Source organism: Crinia signifera, chromosome 5 (assembly GCF_055691185.1).
Source record: "Crinia signifera chromosome 5, ASM5569118v1, whole genome shotgun sequence".
NCBI classification, from domain to species: Eukaryota; Metazoa; Chordata; class Amphibia; order Anura; family Myobatrachidae; genus Crinia; species Crinia signifera.
In genome coordinates, this window is record NC_139221.1 from 127,198,544 (window position 1) to 127,216,422 (window position 17,879).

Below are 17,879 nucleotides of genomic sequence, written 5' to 3' on the forward strand. Positions count from 1 at the left end.
CAGTGTGGGTATACATGCACATGTCAGCGCCAATGTGCAAGCACTTAAACTGTGGTCACATTGTGAAAAACTCTCTTTGCAACTGATTAACTTTTCCTAATCAGTTGATGGACGGGTGCGCTGCGGACACATACATAAGTGCAACTCCGGAATAGGACAAATACCCACATCTATATCTGTGTATACAATGCAACTGGCTTGTGGGCAACTCTAAATCAGCCACACTGTCATCGCAGATGATGTAAGAAGTGTTCATACCTGCTTTAAAACCTTCAACAAGTGTCCTTTGGGCATATACTCTAACACCAAAGAATAGTTGTTGTCTTCTAAGATTATCCCAAGCAGCTTCACAATTCGCTCATGATTGAGCTTAGACATTATTTCACCCTCTTCATAGAGATACTTACTGTACCTAAAATAAAAATATATTAAAACATCTAAAATCTCAAACATTTGCAATAAGCCACTCAAAATAAGATATTTATAATACAAGTATCAGAAGAATAAAATGTTGATAAAGACTTCTCAAGCTTCCTTAGCGATACAGAGAAACAGAAAAACAAATGCAGGATTTCGGAAAAACGTAAAGGGCCGATGCGGAGTTGAATGCAAGTCGGTTCTGCAGAGGGATCTTGGGGGAGATATTTTGAGCCTGGAAAAGTGATAAAGTGGTGATAAAGCAGTGATAAAGTGGATGGTGATAGCCCAGCAGCCAATCAGCTGTGTCTGAAAAATGACAGTTAAGAGTTGATTGGCTGATGTGACTTGATCACCGCTTTATCAATACTGTACCAGGCTTAATACATGTGCCCCCTTGTGTTTTATCCACTGCACATGCTACTGTGCTAGGGGCACACATGTATGGGGTGTCAGCTGCATCTTCACTTGCAGATGAAGAGGCATATCTGGATGGTAAAGGAGTGTTCACACTTACAGGGCATGGACTAGTTTACAATGGCCCTGATTCTGGTTAACTCGATAAGCTGTGAAGCTCACAGCTTTCCGAGTCCCAGAGAGCGCATTCTAGGCTTGGTTCATACGGGGCTGTGGCCAAACCTCCAAAAACTGCGGCCGCATTTATACCTTTGTTGCATCTCACCCAATGAATTCATTAATGCTATTTCGTTGGAGAACCCTACCAAAAACATTTTACACAAAAAATAAATAAATAATGACCTATTTGGAACTTATACCAAAGTGGATGAGTGGCATTTTTGTTACTTGATTGGACAACTACTTTCATTTTTTTAATAGAGGCAACAAGGATTGGTAGAAGACTACTTACGACTCATGCTTTGATCCCGTAAAAACAGTTTTCTGTACAACTAGTCCAAGGGTTTTATGAAAACACAAGAACACCTTCCCGAATCCACCTGAGTCAATCTCAGCCTTTTCCACTAGATCACTGGAGCTCATTTTGATGTTGTGAAGAGACATGGCTGCAGCAGTGGTGTGATTCGATACAACAATATTGGAGAAAAACCTAAATTAAATCATAGGTTATTTGTTAAATATAAATATTATTAAAGTTTGTTTTGGTTTTAGTATTTGATAGCTAAAAGGTCTATGGGGTTATTCTGGTTGACTCTCTCTGAATATGAATTTGCACCCTTGCGAATTCACATATATATATATGTATGTATATGTGTGCACATTCGGCAGGAACTGGGCAGGCAGCTGACATCAGCTGCCCACCCCGGCTCCCATGTCTCCCAGTATTTTCCATGGGACAACCCAGTGTTTTTATGGGAACGCCCATGAAAGGCAAAGGGGAGTACCCCGTCCCGCCGCCCAATGCCGCCACCACCATGTTGGGTGCGTACACCCCCCCCCCCAAACCTAACCCTCAATACCTGCAGCCTAACTCTAATAGGCCCTACACATGTAGCGATGTGCGCCAGTGATAGCCAATGTAGCAGGGTGATTCCCCGTGAGATTCCCGGACTCTAGATGTGCCAGCGTTGTGTGCGAGCGATGTGCACCAGCGATTGTGCTGAGCGATAAAGCATGGGCGATTTCAGGGAATAAAAAAAAGGATGGAAATTGAAATAATGGCTCATCACCCGCTACAAAAAAAGGACGATGTGCAGTCTCTTCTAAACGATTTACTAGATTTATCCAGCAGGCTGGTTCTGCATCTCCCGGCAATAGGGACGAGCGGGGTCACGCATCGCTATGCCCCTGCACACAGCTATGTAGGGGCATTTACTGAGCAATGTACTTAAATTAAGTGAAATTGCTCAGAAAATGGCCTGAAATTGCTACGTATGTAGGCCCCATAACCCCCTCAAAGCTTATTGCCCTAACCCTCCGTTAGTGTCTAAGTCTACACCTCCCCCCTCCACAGCCTAACCCTCCATCTTATAGCCTAACACACATTTTTAGTGGTTGTCTTACCTGGTTGTTGCCTGATTGACAGACTGTTGAGTTCAGGGGGAGGGACAGGACGAGCCCCCACTTTCTGCCAGTGGCTAGGTCAAGTTCCTCTGGAACACTGATCGCATCGCAGTTGGAAGAGATTGCAAATGAAGACAAGAGGTGGTATATACCTTCTCCTGCATTTGCATTGCTACAGATTGCAGCTTATCATATGCGATCCATGCTGAATCAGGCCCAATATTTGCCGGATTACTTAATAACTTTTTCTATACCTCGCAACAGCATCAACTTTTGATAAAAAAATCCCTTGTAGCATCTCAGATAAGATTGGCCGATAATGTATACCAGGTTTACAGGCTTTCCACACAGAAAATTTAGCTTCCCTAATGGAACCAATTTGCTCATTGTATAATATAGGTAAAAGTATCATGAGAACACTTTCCTTATAGAATTGGTCCAGGAGTGACCGCTACCACTGGTTTCTCTGTGGAGTTTTGCAGGATGGGGATGTAACTATACTTTCCCATGGTCTCCTGCAGGACAGAGCTTCAGCACACAAAGGGCCTGATTCAGCTTGGTTTGCTAAGCTGCAATCTTTTGCTGTTTAGTGAGCGTGCTAACGTTGCCCGCCGGACGAATGAACGTACACCCCGCAAATTACCTCGGAAGCATGCGAATGGATGTGTATGCTGACACATCCATTTGCATGCAAGTTTACAGGGAAAAATTATTTGATGGTCGCTCACCATCGAATAATTTTTTCCCCCATTCGCAAATCAAAGTCAGTATATACGGAAATGTCTGAGAACGGGGCAGGCGCTGACGTCATGTGACAGCAGGTGCTCGCCCGTGCAGGTTTCGCCTCACCTGCATTCGCATTGGTACGCCCATCGTTTTTTTCTGGACACACCCACCGTTTTTTTTTGGACACGTCTAGGAAACACTGGCATTCCCATGTGCCCGCTCCGACGTATGCCAAAGCCTCGACAACTGTGATACCACATGTAGTAACACTATGACTAGACAGAGAAACTAGTTAACGTGGATTATTCTTGCACCCCAACAGTGGCAAACGCAGGATTTTCAGAAGGGGGTTTCCAGAGGGGCGGAGCAATGCACGGAGATGGACACTTAGGTGACCCAGTATATGCCGGGTCAGTTAAAGTATTATAGATAGACCAAATGTATAATAATAATAATAATAATAATAATAATAATAAAAAATTATATATATACACATACATACATACAGGGGCGTCAACAGCAGTGTAAGACCCCTGGGCATAGCAATGTATTGGGGCCCCTACCGATCCTCCAGCGGTAGGGGTGGGGGAAGCTTTGATGTCCTGTGGGTGGTAGGGGGTATTATATCAACCGCTCTGCATGTAGGGCCTGGAACAGTAATTTCCACTAATTACCCCTTTACTGCACAGGTGGTGGGAGATGGAGTGGGAGAAGGGGGCATTGGTCTGAATGAAGGGGTCCTGATACATAACTTCCAGGGTGGTAGAGGATGTTTAATATGCATAGGAGGGGTGTATAGTGGAGTGGGCTCATTATTCATAATTTTCTGGTGGGAGGACAGCTTGCTTGACACCAGATATTTCCAGTTCCCGGAAATTCAGTTCCCGGGAAGTTCTTAGATTTGAATGGAATTAAAAACTAGAGAATCTCACCTACCAAATGGTATTGGGGACTAGGGGATCAGAGTTCAGGAGGCAGAGCAATCTGCCCACAAGTATATTATACTACATACCAGGTGTGTGGAGCTGGAGCAGTAACCAGCTACTTGAAGGCTGATATCTCTGGTTCTGGGAACAGTAGAGACAAGCTTCTAGTGTTCCTCAAAGGGGAAGAGTCCCAGCTTTTGGAATATAACCTCAGAAAAACTCTAAGTCAGACAGAACCTGAAATATCTGACTGGGAATAACAATTAACAGGCTTAGATGGGGACCACGGCTTTGAAGTCAGATATCTCCGGTTCCCATGGGCGGATTTTTACAATTCTTGTACCCATGGAAAGAGGGGACCCTCAGCTTTCAGATGGGTACTCAAAAACCCCCTCTGCGTGCGCTACTGCCCAAGGAGGCAAGCAAAAATCCACTAATCATAGGTTTACCGCATTAGCAACTTAATAGTTCTGGTCAGTTAGTGGCCCATTTATAATTGTATGTTTGCTGCTTTATCGACAAAAACACCTGTTTTGGGGGTTAACTTCAAATATTAAGAATCCCCTGAATGTATGTAGAAGTGACGGCAGTAGATATCTATGATACATGCTGCAATCCCTTTATTCCCACTGTCAGCCTAACTCCCCATATGGATAGAATGCGGCCAGATTTTCCAATTTCCAGAATTGAAAGCATTCTGGAGATTGACCCTTATACCGCTTTCACACTGCCTAAACGTTTTAAAAAACGGTATTTTGAAATGGTATTTAAAACGGGTCTGAGCCTTCACATTGCAGATTACCATTTTAAATACCATTTAAATACTATTCACATCAGCCAACCCGTTTAATCCCCGGAACACGTTTCAAGGCAGAATGCAGGGGACAGCCTATCACAGGTCTGTAGTCTGCTGATTTCACTAAATACCGTTTCAGAGCCATTCTCACTGCTTAAAAAACGGCTCTGAAACGTGTAGGACTCTGCTTTTTAAACGTTTTGAAATACCGGTTATCTTTAACCGGTAAATGAACTCTGGTGCTTTCCCACTACAGCCTTAAGCGTTTTAAAATGGAAAAAAAACGGCAATATACCGTTTAACAAGTGCAGTGTGAAAGGGGTATAAATGAGCAGTTCATTACCATTGATGTTTAAAGAGAGCAAGAGGCCTGAGCGCTGTAGAGTCTGTGTGCTAAAGGTCTCAGACTGTAATGCATTTGTGCAGATCTGCTGGAAAATGGTGCGGCAGCCATTTTACCACGGCACATGTGCAAAACACTGAAAAAATGGCAGCCGCACTTTTTTCTCTCTGATTTCTACAGCGTTGCTACATTTGGTGAGGGACTTTTTAGGAATAAGTATGCAAGAAATGCAGCGGATCACTCATTATAAATATGACAGTAGAGAAGATGCATACATAATATGCAATATAGTATGCATACATTATAAATATGACAGTAGAGAAGATGCATACATAGTATATGCTAGAAAAAATGCTGTAGACCAGGCATGTCCAAACTATGGCCCATCCCAGCATGCACTGCCATAGTTTTAGCATTCTCTAATACCAAAACAGCTGGAGGGCCATAGTTTGGACATGCCTGCTGTAGGCGATCACTGCTAACACATCACAGGAAGAGCAACTATAGGAGTTTCTACCTGCATGTGTATTTTAAAACATACAGAGGCCCAATTATTAAGCTACCGTATATTTGCATTTATGTGCACAAAAACACTCGTGTAATCGCATTCACATGGGTGATTGCATTCTGCAATGTGATCATTGGCAGTAATATTGTACCACAAATCACAATGAAAATGCAATCGTTGATAATTGGACCCAATATTTTATAACTGCAAGATATGGTAAGGAATTATAATTATTGGGTGTAAAACCTGCTAATTGATAAATATGCCCAATGCCCTGTTGGATATAAAAACTGAAGAGTGAGTCTAAATCAGTGGTTCTCAACCTCGGTCCTCAGGGACCCCCAACTGTGTACGTTTTCCAGGTCACCACACAGGTGCACTAATTACTCACTGGCACATTTTAAACAGATCACAGGTGGAGCTAATTAGCTCACCTGTGATTCTGTGAGGAGACCTGCAAAACGTGCACTGTTGCGGGGTCTCTGAGGACAGAGGTTGAGAACCACTGGTCTAAATGATATGGGGCCTGATGCAGCATGGATTGCAAAATTGAGAAAACGCAAACCTGATAATTATCTAACTACTGCGCATGCGAATTGTGACTCATTCACATTCTGCCTCAATGCAATCGCATTTTGATTGACAGGAAACCAGTTTAAGGGGAGGAACATGGCGTTATGTGGGTCTTTCAAAATGCAGGCATGTGAAGGCGGTTTTCGGGTAGGTCTCTGATGTTAGCGATGACTATTTCCAGCCTGCGTTCCCATTCCCCGCTGCCAGGAGACTGTTTAAATCAGAGGTCGGACATGCAGCACGTCTGATCTTCGATCCAATGCCCATGGGGCCATGCATTGGATGTCAAACACATGCGACTTGGCCGCTTTTTACCCGATTTTTGGCCTGAACCATCAGAAATGGGTAAAAAAGTGAATAAATCGCATTAGTGTATGGCCAGCTTTAGCCTTGTGCAGATCTTCTGGTATTTGTGAACAGTTCTGTGAATTCATTGCGCGATCGCAATTTCTGCAATGCCCATGTTTTCTTTCTTTCTGGGTGGCAACTAGGGAGGCCAATCCCTGGATTGGGACTATTCAGCCTATAAGTAGCTTGTTCATTTTGGTTCCCATAATGAAATACATTACATTTTTAACGTAAAACCGCATTTTCCACCTTTCCGGTTTAATTAAGTCGTTTTGTAGTGTATACACATCCTCTCCTGAGTTAATTTCCTTACTCAATATAAAAATGTTTTCTTTTTTAGCGTCTCCCTGAAAGTGCCGAGTGCAAACGCCGGGAGGTTTGAATGTGTGAACATCATTATCCCTGTTATTTAAAGTAAACAGTTTTGTTTAATGGCTGCGGCCTTCAAATGTCACCTCGGCAATGGCTTTATTTTTATCACTATGCTGAAAGTATAACATTGAACTATAAGTCTGTGGAGTGCCGCCAGTTTCCAGACATGGATGGGGGAGAGGGGGTTATTCAAGTCCATTCGGTCCTCTGTGCATTCGGACCGATGGTGTGCGTCTGCGCAAGCGCATTTTTGTGCATGTGCAGAAGTAGGTTGCATGCACCCACGGTAAACTTTCGGTTCGCCCCGTGCGGGGGGCGCCAGGCTGCCCCATTACCATATGGGAACGCCCAGCATTCCAGCGTTCTCATGTTAATGAGGCGTTCTCATGGTAATGAGGCGGTGACGCCGGTGTGGGGGGCTGGCAGCTGACATCACCGGATGTCAGCTGCCTGCCCATATCCGTGCCAGGGTGCACGCATATGTAAGTGACTTAAAAGTCACTTTAATATGCGTATACCCTGCACATCTTTCGATGGTCGCCAACCATCGAAAGATGTGGGCGGTTACCCGAGGCATATGAATGGATGTTTATGCTAAACATCCATTTGCAGCCTGTGCGGGCAAACCCGCAATGCGAGGGGGGGGGGGGGGCGGTTGGTCATCCATTCGCCGGGAGGGGTTTGGTGGACTCGCAATGTTGCGAATTCGCAGCCTTGCGAATCAACCAGAATAACCCCCTGAGTGAGTTCTACATGACAAAGAGGGCACCCCGGCAGCAGTCCAGGGTGACAAACTAACACAAAACTTACATAGATCATATCCCTAATACCCTTATGCCATCCCAAAATAACAGTATTACCATAACCCAAACGGCTAAAACAACCCTAATACCCTAATATGCTCAAACACAATCCAGTTACCTAACATTAAGGGGGAAATTTACTAAGATGGGAGTGCTATTTCACATGGGATGGTTGCTATGGGAAACCAATTAGAAAAACCAATTAGATCCTGTCTATCATCTTCTAGAAGGCGCTGAATAAATAAGATGTAGATTCTGATTGGTTGCCCATAGCAACTTCCCATGTGAAATAGAACTTCCATCTTAGTAAATTTACCCCTAATACTCTAAGATGTAACGCTAAAGGGCAGACTGGATGGTCCTAATGGTTCTTATGTAGGACCAGGCCATCTGGAGTCACCTGGCTGCCCGTTCCCGCATCCCCATTTGGCCGATTTGTAGTTGTACGATTCAATCACGAGAATCCCGGGTTTGAGATTTTTTCAATCCCAAATGCCCTGATTGGGAAAATGACCCAGGATTGGCTTCCCTAGTGGCAACTATTTTATCGCAGCAACAGTTACAATCCAGGCTGAATCAGGCCCATGTAGTTGTGTAAAGGTGCCCACACACGGTGCGATTCTCGCATGCGATATGAACTTTTTAGTTGTGTCTAGTTGCACCCTGTGTAGGGAATGGCATGCGATATGTACTTTGTACTATATGTCCAAATCTTATGTAGTTCAAAAAGCACAATGTATAAAAGGGGCAATTCAGACCCGATTGGTTCAGGCCACATTTGCTACCCTGGCCGATGTTGGGGTTTGCTCATGTGCAAGCGTTAAATATGCGCACGTGCAAATCCCCGGAGCGAACGCCTTCGGCGGGATTCAAACTCACTGGGGCATTCGCTCAATAGTGTGCAAGAATTGGCCTGCTTTTTTTTTGAGCACGCCCATAGAAACACTGGGCGTACCCCTGCGAATGCAGTCATGCCCATGCCCCAAATTCATCAGGAAACGTTGGTGGGCAACCATGGAATGATTTTGCGAGCATATGTGTAAGCCAAGGACGTGCAGTCACCTGTAATAAATGATGATATTTAGAACACTTATACTGTGTTATAAATATCTTTTTTTGTTATTATTATTATTATTATTATTATTATTATTATTATTATTATTATTATTATTATTATTATTATTATTATAGGTGGGACAGTGTGGGGAGGCTGGAAGGCAGTAGGAGCTGTGCCTCCAGCTGACAATTGTAAACTGTCAGCAGCAGGGGCGGGGCTAAGCTGCAGGGAGAAAAGAGGCTGAATTGCCCATTGAGAATCAATAGGGAAGCAGCACCTACACATCTGCCTCAGGGTTAGATGCACTAAGCTACAAAAGTTATAAAATGGAGAGTGATAAATAGCCAGCCAATCAGCTCCTGACTGACTCTGGGGGCGATTCTCTAACACAGAAATGCGGTAAAAACCCCGTTATCTGGGTTTTTACCACATTTCTGTATGCTCTAACCTCCCCTCCGCAGTGGCATCGCTGCAGAAGCCTATGGGCTTCTTACTGCAGCGCTGTTTGAGGGATCCGTCAAGGATCCCTCCCAGCATGCCCTGCAGCCAGCACTGCATCGCAAAGGGACAGCTCTTATCGCAAGAGCTGTCCCTTTCGTTAATAACCGCATATGTTACAGCATATGCCGTTATTAAAAATGCGGTGGCCGACGAAGGGGCGTGATAATGGGCTGCGGATGTTACAACATCCCGCCCACAGTCTGTAACATGGCAGGTAGGAGCTGATTAGCTGGCTGCCTGTTTATCACTCTCCATTTTATCACTTTTGAAGCTTAGTGCACCAGGCCCTGTGTGAGAGGGACATTCCTTCAGCCCATATACAAAGCACGCCTCTGTCACTGAGGCAGGTGTTATAGGACAGCAGATCAGTTTGTTACACACTGACAGCCTGTATCCGCTGTCCTGCTGCTCAGGGTCAGTCTGACAGCCTGCCCATCATTACAAGTTTGATGAGCAGGCAGGCAGAGGTGCGGGCAGAGGTGCTGGTGGTAGCGGGCAGGAAAGGCATCAACGACTGAGGTAGCATTGGCAGTGTGTGTGTGTGTGTGGGGGGGGGGGCAGTGGAGGTAGCAGGCATCGGTGGCGGGGGTATCGGATTGGGCATTGACAAAAAGAGCTTAAAAGGCCACCCCAAGGTGAAGACACCGCAGAAGATAAAGATGCAGTTTAATAAAATATTTTACAGTGTGTTTTTATATTAATATTTCCATTGCAGGGGGGCTGAAGGTACCAGCAGGCCTTTAATGCCCCAAATTCTGGAACTTGTGGTTCTCCCAAGTACCAGCATGTGGGGCAGGCTTGCTGGGACCTGCTGTCCAACTCTAAAGGACATTATAACTTTTTTTAAACCAGCTATCAACCCCGCACCCACCGTCCAGAGGTGTGGGGGATAGCCCCGGGCTTCAGCCCAAGCCTGAAGTGCCCTGGAGAGGCGGGATGACTTTATTTTGGGGCTCAAGAACTACCGGGCCTGGGCTGACTAGTTAGGGTGGGTAATGTTTTGGCCACAGGACCCCGTCAAACGTGTCCCCTGGCATTATACCCCCTGCTAGTGGAGCCTGGTGCTGGTTCTTAAAATACAGGGGACTCCTACTCATTTTGTCACCCGTATTTTGGGAACCAGGGCTGCTCAAGAGCCCAATGCAGGTCCCAGTGCTGGTCTATTCACTTTGCCCCCCTGTATTTCGGGAAGCAGGGTCGGCTCCAAAAGCCGGTGCGAGAGAGGGGGTGGGTGCAGGTGCATCATCGCATGCCACTGGAGTGAGCAAACGCATCCGTCACATGCTAGTGAGGGTATTTGCGGGGGCGGCGTCTTCCTGCTCGCTAGCCAGCAAATATACGAAGCCTAGCGAGCAGGTCTGAATCAGGAACAAAGTTCAAATTGCATGTCACTGAAGTTCAAATTGCATAGCACACATCGCATCTAGCACACATCTCACTGTGTGTGGGCACTGGGCAGTGGAACCATAACATCACACAGCCATAGTATAAATTAGCTGGGCACTTTATGACACATTAGCATAGGCGTGCGCACGGGGGGTGCCGGGGGTGCACAGGCACCTCCTAATGACACTGATGCTGCAAGGTCCGACATCAATACAATTTTTTTCCGGGAGCCGGCTGCAGTGCAGTGACAGACGTGTGAGGACCCTGGCTGCCTGTAGGGGGAGCTGAAGTGTACAGAGCAGACAGCTCCTCTCAGGCATTACTGAGCAGCGCTGGCCGAGTGACCGAGTGAGGACTTCCTGGTGACTGGTGTTTGAAATGTGTTTGAAATAAATGTACTGCAGGTGAGCTGGAACAGGGGGGTTTGTATGTTATACAGTATGAGCAGGCTATGACTTTGTTTTAGAGGGGGAGGGGGATGGTACAAAACGTAATTATATTGGCCTAATAATGATGGTTGCTTTTTTTGTCATAAAGGTGTGTGTTTATCAGCTTTTTGTAAGTATACTGTATGTCTGCATAGGGGGCTGTGGATATGTATACTGTGTGTGTGTGTGTGTGTGTGGGGGGGGCTCTGTGTATACTACAGTACATTGTGTGTGTGTGTGTGTGTGTGCGTGTGTGACTGTGTGACTGTGTGTGTGTGTGTGTGTGTGTGTGTGCATGCTGTGCCTGTATGTATACTATGTGTGTGTATATATATATATATATATATATATATATATATATATATATATATATATGTGTGTGTGTGTGGGCTGTGTATATCTGTATATGTATACTGTGTGTGTGTGTGTGTATGTATGTATGTATATATAGTATATATCTTGTGTGCATACTGTAGGGGGGCTATATATATGTATACTATGTGCGGGGGGGCTCTGTATATGTATACTACATCTGTATGTGTGCAGGCTGTGTGTGTATGTGGGTGCGCAAAGGGGGCTGTGCATATGTATACTATGTGTGTGGGGGGTCCTCTGTGTGTGTGTGTGTGTGTGTGTGTGTGTGTGTGTGTGTGTGTGCGCGTGCATGCATAGAGGGCTGTGCATATGTATACTATGTGTGGGGGAGCTCTGTATGTGTGTGTGCATGCATAGAGGGCTGTGTATATGTATACTATGTGTGCAGGCGGGCATTTGCCCCTGGGTACTTGGGGTACAAGTGTCCCGGGCCCCCCGCAGCCTCCTTCCCTTTTGAGCCGCTGGCCGGATGCTGCCTGCCGCTGACAAGTAAAGTAGCTTCAGTGTGCGGCGTGCAGCATCCGGCCAGCGGCTCAAAAGGGAAGGAGGCTGCGGCTCCGGTGGGCATCTTATAAGAAGAGCACCCAGCGCTAGCCAGAAGTGAGGATTCCCGGGAGCGCTGTCGTGCAGTGCGCACCCCCAGCAATGAGCATGAAACTCCCCTTGTCAACGAGCATGTAACCACCCCCTTCCCAGGGAGCATGAAACCCATGGTAAGGAACATATGACTCCTGGCAAAGAACATTTCACCCCCCCCCCCCCCCCCATGGCATAATCTGTAATGACCATCACAGTCTGAGGCGTAACGTGTAAGGGGCATCATGGTGTGGGGCGTAATGGGCATCACGTGTGAGGCGTAACGTGTAATGGGAATTACACGTACAACGTGTAATGGGCATTATGGAATGTGGTATACTATGTAATGGCTGTGTGACGTGTAATATGCGTTACGGTGTAAATTTTTGGCGTGTGCCTTCGACGCGCACAGTTCCTATTGTTCCTAGTTCTACTAACATTTTTTTAAACCTTGACATAATGTGGAATGGGCATTACTGTGTGTGGCATGTGTGATGGGCATTATTGTGCGTGGCATTATGTCTAATGGGCATTAGTGTGTTACATTATGTGTAATAATAGGCGATGATGGACACGCCCAGTAGGTAGTGATGGACACGCCCCTCCAATGGCGCACCCCCTAAGAAAACAGGCTGCGCACGCCTATGCACATTAGTGTATGGTTAAATCATGTGACCTGGATGAAACATTGTGACATTTCTGCAAAAATATTTAAAGAACATATTTAAGTAATGATTCTCATAAGCCCAGCCCTGTATACAGACAGTGTGGGCGATTTTTCACTTTCAGTTCTGAAAATAAAGCTTGTATCAATTAAACAAGCGATATGACAACTGTATATGAGTAAATGGGACATGGACTCCGATACTGTACCATCGGACCATAGTCTCACACAATCAGTCATATACAGTACTTCCAAACTGTTCTATCAGGCCATATCAGGCTATACTGTACCATCAGGCGTTTACAACCATACTGTACCTTTATGAGCAGAAGTTCCTTCTGCAGTCAGAAGTTTGGATGTATAGCCCGTGCCTACTGCTCCGAGGTAACATTAGCAGCCCCCGGGCCCCGGCACTGGCACAGCCCGTTACGGTGGTCGGTAGGAAGCAGCAGCGCTGTCAGTGCATGTAATGGTGTATTATAATCAGGAAGTCTTCGCTGCTGTCAGCAAGAAACTACTTCAGCTTCCTGTTGGAAGGATTCCTCCCCCAGCATTACACCGCCGCCCTTATTATACTTTATACAGTATCTGGGGATTCCCCGACTCCAGTCCACTCACCTATTCGCTAAAAGTTGAACTCAGATTCTGCGCACACACACCAGGTACACTCACTGCTCTCGGCTTTACGATATCTTTAAACCACCTCAGTATGAAGGTGACAAAAATGTGGCGCTGTGCATACAGGGGTCGTGTGCAGCCTGCCCCCGGAATCCGGTATAAACCCATTTTTATTTCCGTGATCCACTATTTATGCCCTTTTTTTTTTCAGAAATAAAGATAAAAAAATACAGTGATTTCTATACAAGAGAAAAAGATTAATTTTAAAAGTCATGAAAGTCACCATTATCCCATTATGTTATATATCAGAGGTAGCCAGACTTTTGGAGTCAGTGATATTGGCTTATTTTAAAATTAAGAAAATGTTTAAAATTGCAACAAACGTATCCAGGGCTCCTCTGTTTTTTGCTGGCGACAAAGTGGCAACAAAGATTCTTCCATCCACCTTTGGTGCCACAGGCTGCCTGCAATATCCAAGTTTTGGGGTGAGATTACCACCTGACTAAGGTGATTGGTGTTTTTCCCAACCAAAGATCCCTTACACATGGGCCCTGATTCTAATTGACACGGACGGAATGGGACGAATACTAACTCTTTTTGTCTAAAGCCCCATACACACTAGGCAACATTGCTCTGAAAGGGCTAGTGTGTAGGTTTTTAGAGGAGAGTCAAACTCTGTCATCGACCCTAAATTTTGGCACAACCCGTCACTTTCTGTCTGCAAACGTTTTATCATTTTGCAAAGCTTATTTTGAGAGAGCGGTGGATCATATTCCATATCTGGGAGAAACTTGGGTACTCTTTACCTAGAACGGCGCCCACGATTTTGATCGTGGGCATCGTTAGTAAAAAATCACGGGCATCGCATGCACTAAAAAATCGTGTGCGATGCGACCGACGCGATGCCCGTGATTTCCCATAGGGAACAATGTTAAATGTCTCAATTGACCCGATTTTCCTGTTCAATGCCTCAATTGACCCGATTTTTCCATAGGAAACAATGTTAAATGGGCCACAGAGGCCAAATAGGCACCCTGAAGTGTGAAATGGCCCCCACAATTGTTAACGCCACCCCACGATCAATGTGAACCCGAAGCGTGGCGAGCGCAGCGAGCCCGCTAGGGGCGGCGGTACGCGTCCTACGACCTTTTCATACCCCCACTATCCACGTCGGCGTGGAGTTGAGAATAGAAAGTGTGGCGAGCGCAGCGAGCCACCGAGCCCGAAGCGTGGCGAGCGCAGCGAGCCCTGCGAGGGGACGCGGACAGCTGTGAAGCCCGCGAGGGGACACGGATACCTTTGAAGGTATCCGCGTCCCCTCGCGGTGCTCGCTGCGCTCGCCACGCTTCGGGCTCGGTGGCTCGCTGCGCTCGCCACACTTTCTATTCTCAACTCCACGCCGACGTGGATAGTGGGGGTATGAAAAGGTCGTAGGACGCGTACCGCCGCCCCTAGCGGGCTCGCTGCGCTCGCCACGCTTCGGGTTCACGTTGATCGTGGGGTGGCGTTAACAATTGTGGGGGCCATTTCACACTTCAGGGTGCCTATTTGGCATCTGTGGCCCATTTAACATTGTTTCCTATGGAAAAATCGGGTCAATTGAGGCATTGAACAGGAAAATCGGGTCAATTGAGACATTTAATATTGTTCCCTATGGGAAATCGCAGGCATCGCGTCGGTCGCATCGCACTCGATTTTTTAGTGCATGCAATGCCCGCGATGGCCGCGATGGGCGCCCTTCTAGGTAAAGAGTACCGAAACTTGATAGGGCAGAATCAACAGCAGGATCTCCAGTCACTGGAAAAGATTGAAACTCAGGGATGCGCGTATGTTTTCCATAGATAGCGAAAAATTGAGTCTCCCCTGTTGCCGAATTAAAATGGTAATTATATGCAGACACTTCCCAGGGCAGAAAGTTAGATCAGTTACACTGGGACGATAATATGTACAGATGTAGAAAGGTCTAAAGGACACCCTCTCAGACTGGTCATAGTATTGAGGGTGGTAAGCGGGAATCGGTACATCTGTCAGACCACACTTAGGTCTACAGTCATTAGGTCGACCCCACTAGGTCGACTGGCAGGAAGGTCGACCTGACTTAAGGTCGACATGGGCCAAGGTCGACATGACTTAAGGTCGAATTTGCATAAAGGTCGACATGAGAAAGGTTGACTGGTCATAAGGTCGACATGGGTTTTTCACAAATTTTTTACCCGAATGTCGACACAGTCGACATGGACACAGTTGGCAATGAGAATCGGACCCTCGCATCGCTCGCTTCGCTCGCAATGCTTCGGGCACGGTGGCTCGCTTCGCTCGCCACAGCTTTAATAACCTCCTCCAAGCCCTAGTGGATGGTAGGGCATGAAATACCGCCTGTCGGCACATGTCGGCTCAAAAAACAGTGAAAAACCCATGTCGACCTTATGACCAGTCGACCTTCCTCATGTTGACCTTTATGCAAATTCGACCTTAAGTCATGTCGACCTTGGCCCATGTCGACCTTAAGTCAGGTCGACCTTCCTGCCAGTCGACGTAGTGGGGTCGACCTAATGACTGTAGACCTAAGTTCATTCTAATGGGATGCGGTCATTTGGTCTACTGCATTATGGTCGACAGTCATTAGGTCGAATCCATTAGGTCGACATGCTAAAAGGTCGACATGACTCTAGGTCGACATGGGAAAAGGTCCACATGATTCTAGTTCGAAAGGTCATTAGTTCGACAGGTCATTAGTTCGACAAGGTCATTAGTTCGACATTGTCTATGTCGACATTCACAAGGTCGACATGGAGTTTTTCACTGTTTTTTGAGCCAACATGTGCCGACAGGCGGTATTTCATGCCCTACCATCCACTAGGGCGTGGTGGGAGAATAAAATAGTGTGCCGAGCGTAGCGATTCGACCTAGAATCATGTCGACCTTTTCCCATGTCGACCTAGAATCATGTCGACCTTTTAGCATGTCGACCTAATGGATTCGACCTAATGACTTTCGACCATAATGCAATAGACCAAATGATCCCAACCCATTCTAATAGATGACCGCTTCCCGGTAAGCGGATACTGTAGTTTAACTTGTATAGCGGTGCATATGGCTCTCCAGAATCAAGCTATGAACTGAGGACCACAGTTGGAGACAATTTCAGAGGGAAGCCCAGGTAAATGAGCAATCTCCCAAAGAAACAACTGTGCTAACTTAGCGGCAGATGGGAGAGCAGGCAACAGTACAAAATGTGCCATTTTTCATGAATCTATCCACTACCACCCAAATATTGTTGCAGTTCCTTGATTTGGGTTTTGTTGATATAGACAAAGGCTGTAGTAAGCCTAGAGAAGGTAGATGATGGGGAACCTTATGCCGAGTACACTTAGAGATTGTAGAAATCTTTTTTCATTGTGGGCCACCAGTAACTCCTCTGAAGAAAAATAAAGACTATTATATATTCCAGTATGTCCAGAAAACAAAGAATCATGTGCCCAGGTGAGTAATCTTGGTACTTGTTTCATAGCACGGCGCCCATCTCGTTGATTGTATGCCTTAAGTTTAAGGCACTAAAGGCATACAATCAACGTGATGGACCCGATTTTGTGTCAATCACCAGCTAATTTGCCGGTGAAAGACAAAATCGGGTTGATCGCGTCTATCGTTGTGACCGACGCGATCAACCCGATTTTCCCATAGGGAACAATGTTAAATTATTTTTAAAGTGAAAATCGGGTTGATCGGGTTGATCGCGTCGGTCGCGGGCCATTATAATGGCCCGCGATGCGATCATCGCGATCAACCCGATTTTACATAGGTGACACTGTGAAATGGGCCAATATGGCCCATTTCACATTGAATATGGTTAAAAAGTATGTTTAATGCCCCCTTCCCTCCCCCATTGTTAACCCCACCCCACTATTGACGCCAACCCGAAGCGCAAGGGGCGGCAGTATGCGTCCTCTGACCTTTTCATACCCCTACTATCCACGTTGGCGTGGAGTTGATTTTATAAAGTGTGGCAAGCGGACGCGGATACCTGTGAAGCCCGCGAGGGGACGCGGATACCTGTGAAGGTATCCGCGTCCCCTCGCGGGGCTCGCTGCGCTCGCCATGCTTCGGGCTCGGTGGCTCGCTGCGCTCGCCACACTTTATAAGATCAACTCCACGCCGACGTGGATAGTAGCGGTATGAAAAGTTTGGAGGACAAGTACTGCCGCCACGCCGCTTCGGGTTGGCGTCAATAGTGGGGTGGCGTTAACAATGGGGGGGGGGGCATTTCAAACATGAGGGGGGGGTTTGGTATTAAAATGGGGGGTTTTTGGGCTTTTTACATTGAAATCAATGTAAAATCTGGTCTCAGGGACCATTTTACATTGATTCCAATGTAAAAATCGGGTCGATCGCATCGCATGCGATTTGGTTGCCATGCGATGCGATCGATGCGATTTTTCCGATCCGATGGATACAATCAAAATCGGTGGTGCCGTGCTAGGA

General features: G+C 46.3%; 1 protein-coding gene across 2 annotated transcripts in view; it reads right to left on the reverse strand.

The window, feature by feature from the left end:
- Positions 1 to 13,524, reverse strand: part of RIPK1 (receptor interacting serine/threonine kinase 1) — a 45,584-nt gene extending 32,060 nt beyond the window's left edge. Inside the window, exons 1-3 of one of the 2 annotated variants that reach the window (XM_083188021.1) lie at positions 13,398 to 13,524; positions 1,286 to 1,483; positions 259 to 412 (exon numbers count right to left, since the gene is read on the reverse strand). In XM_083188021.1, the coding sequence (XP_083044147.1) occupies positions 259 to 412; positions 1,286 to 1,437 (306 nt within the window). In that variant the 5' untranslated portion in view covers positions 1,438 to 1,483; positions 13,398 to 13,524. Of the gene's footprint in view, positions 1 to 258; positions 413 to 1,285; positions 1,484 to 13,096; positions 13,293 to 13,397 lie in introns of those variants that run through there. The other variant, XM_083188020.1, reaches the window with a different exon arrangement.
- Positions 13,525 to 17,879: the final 4,355 nt, after the last annotated feature.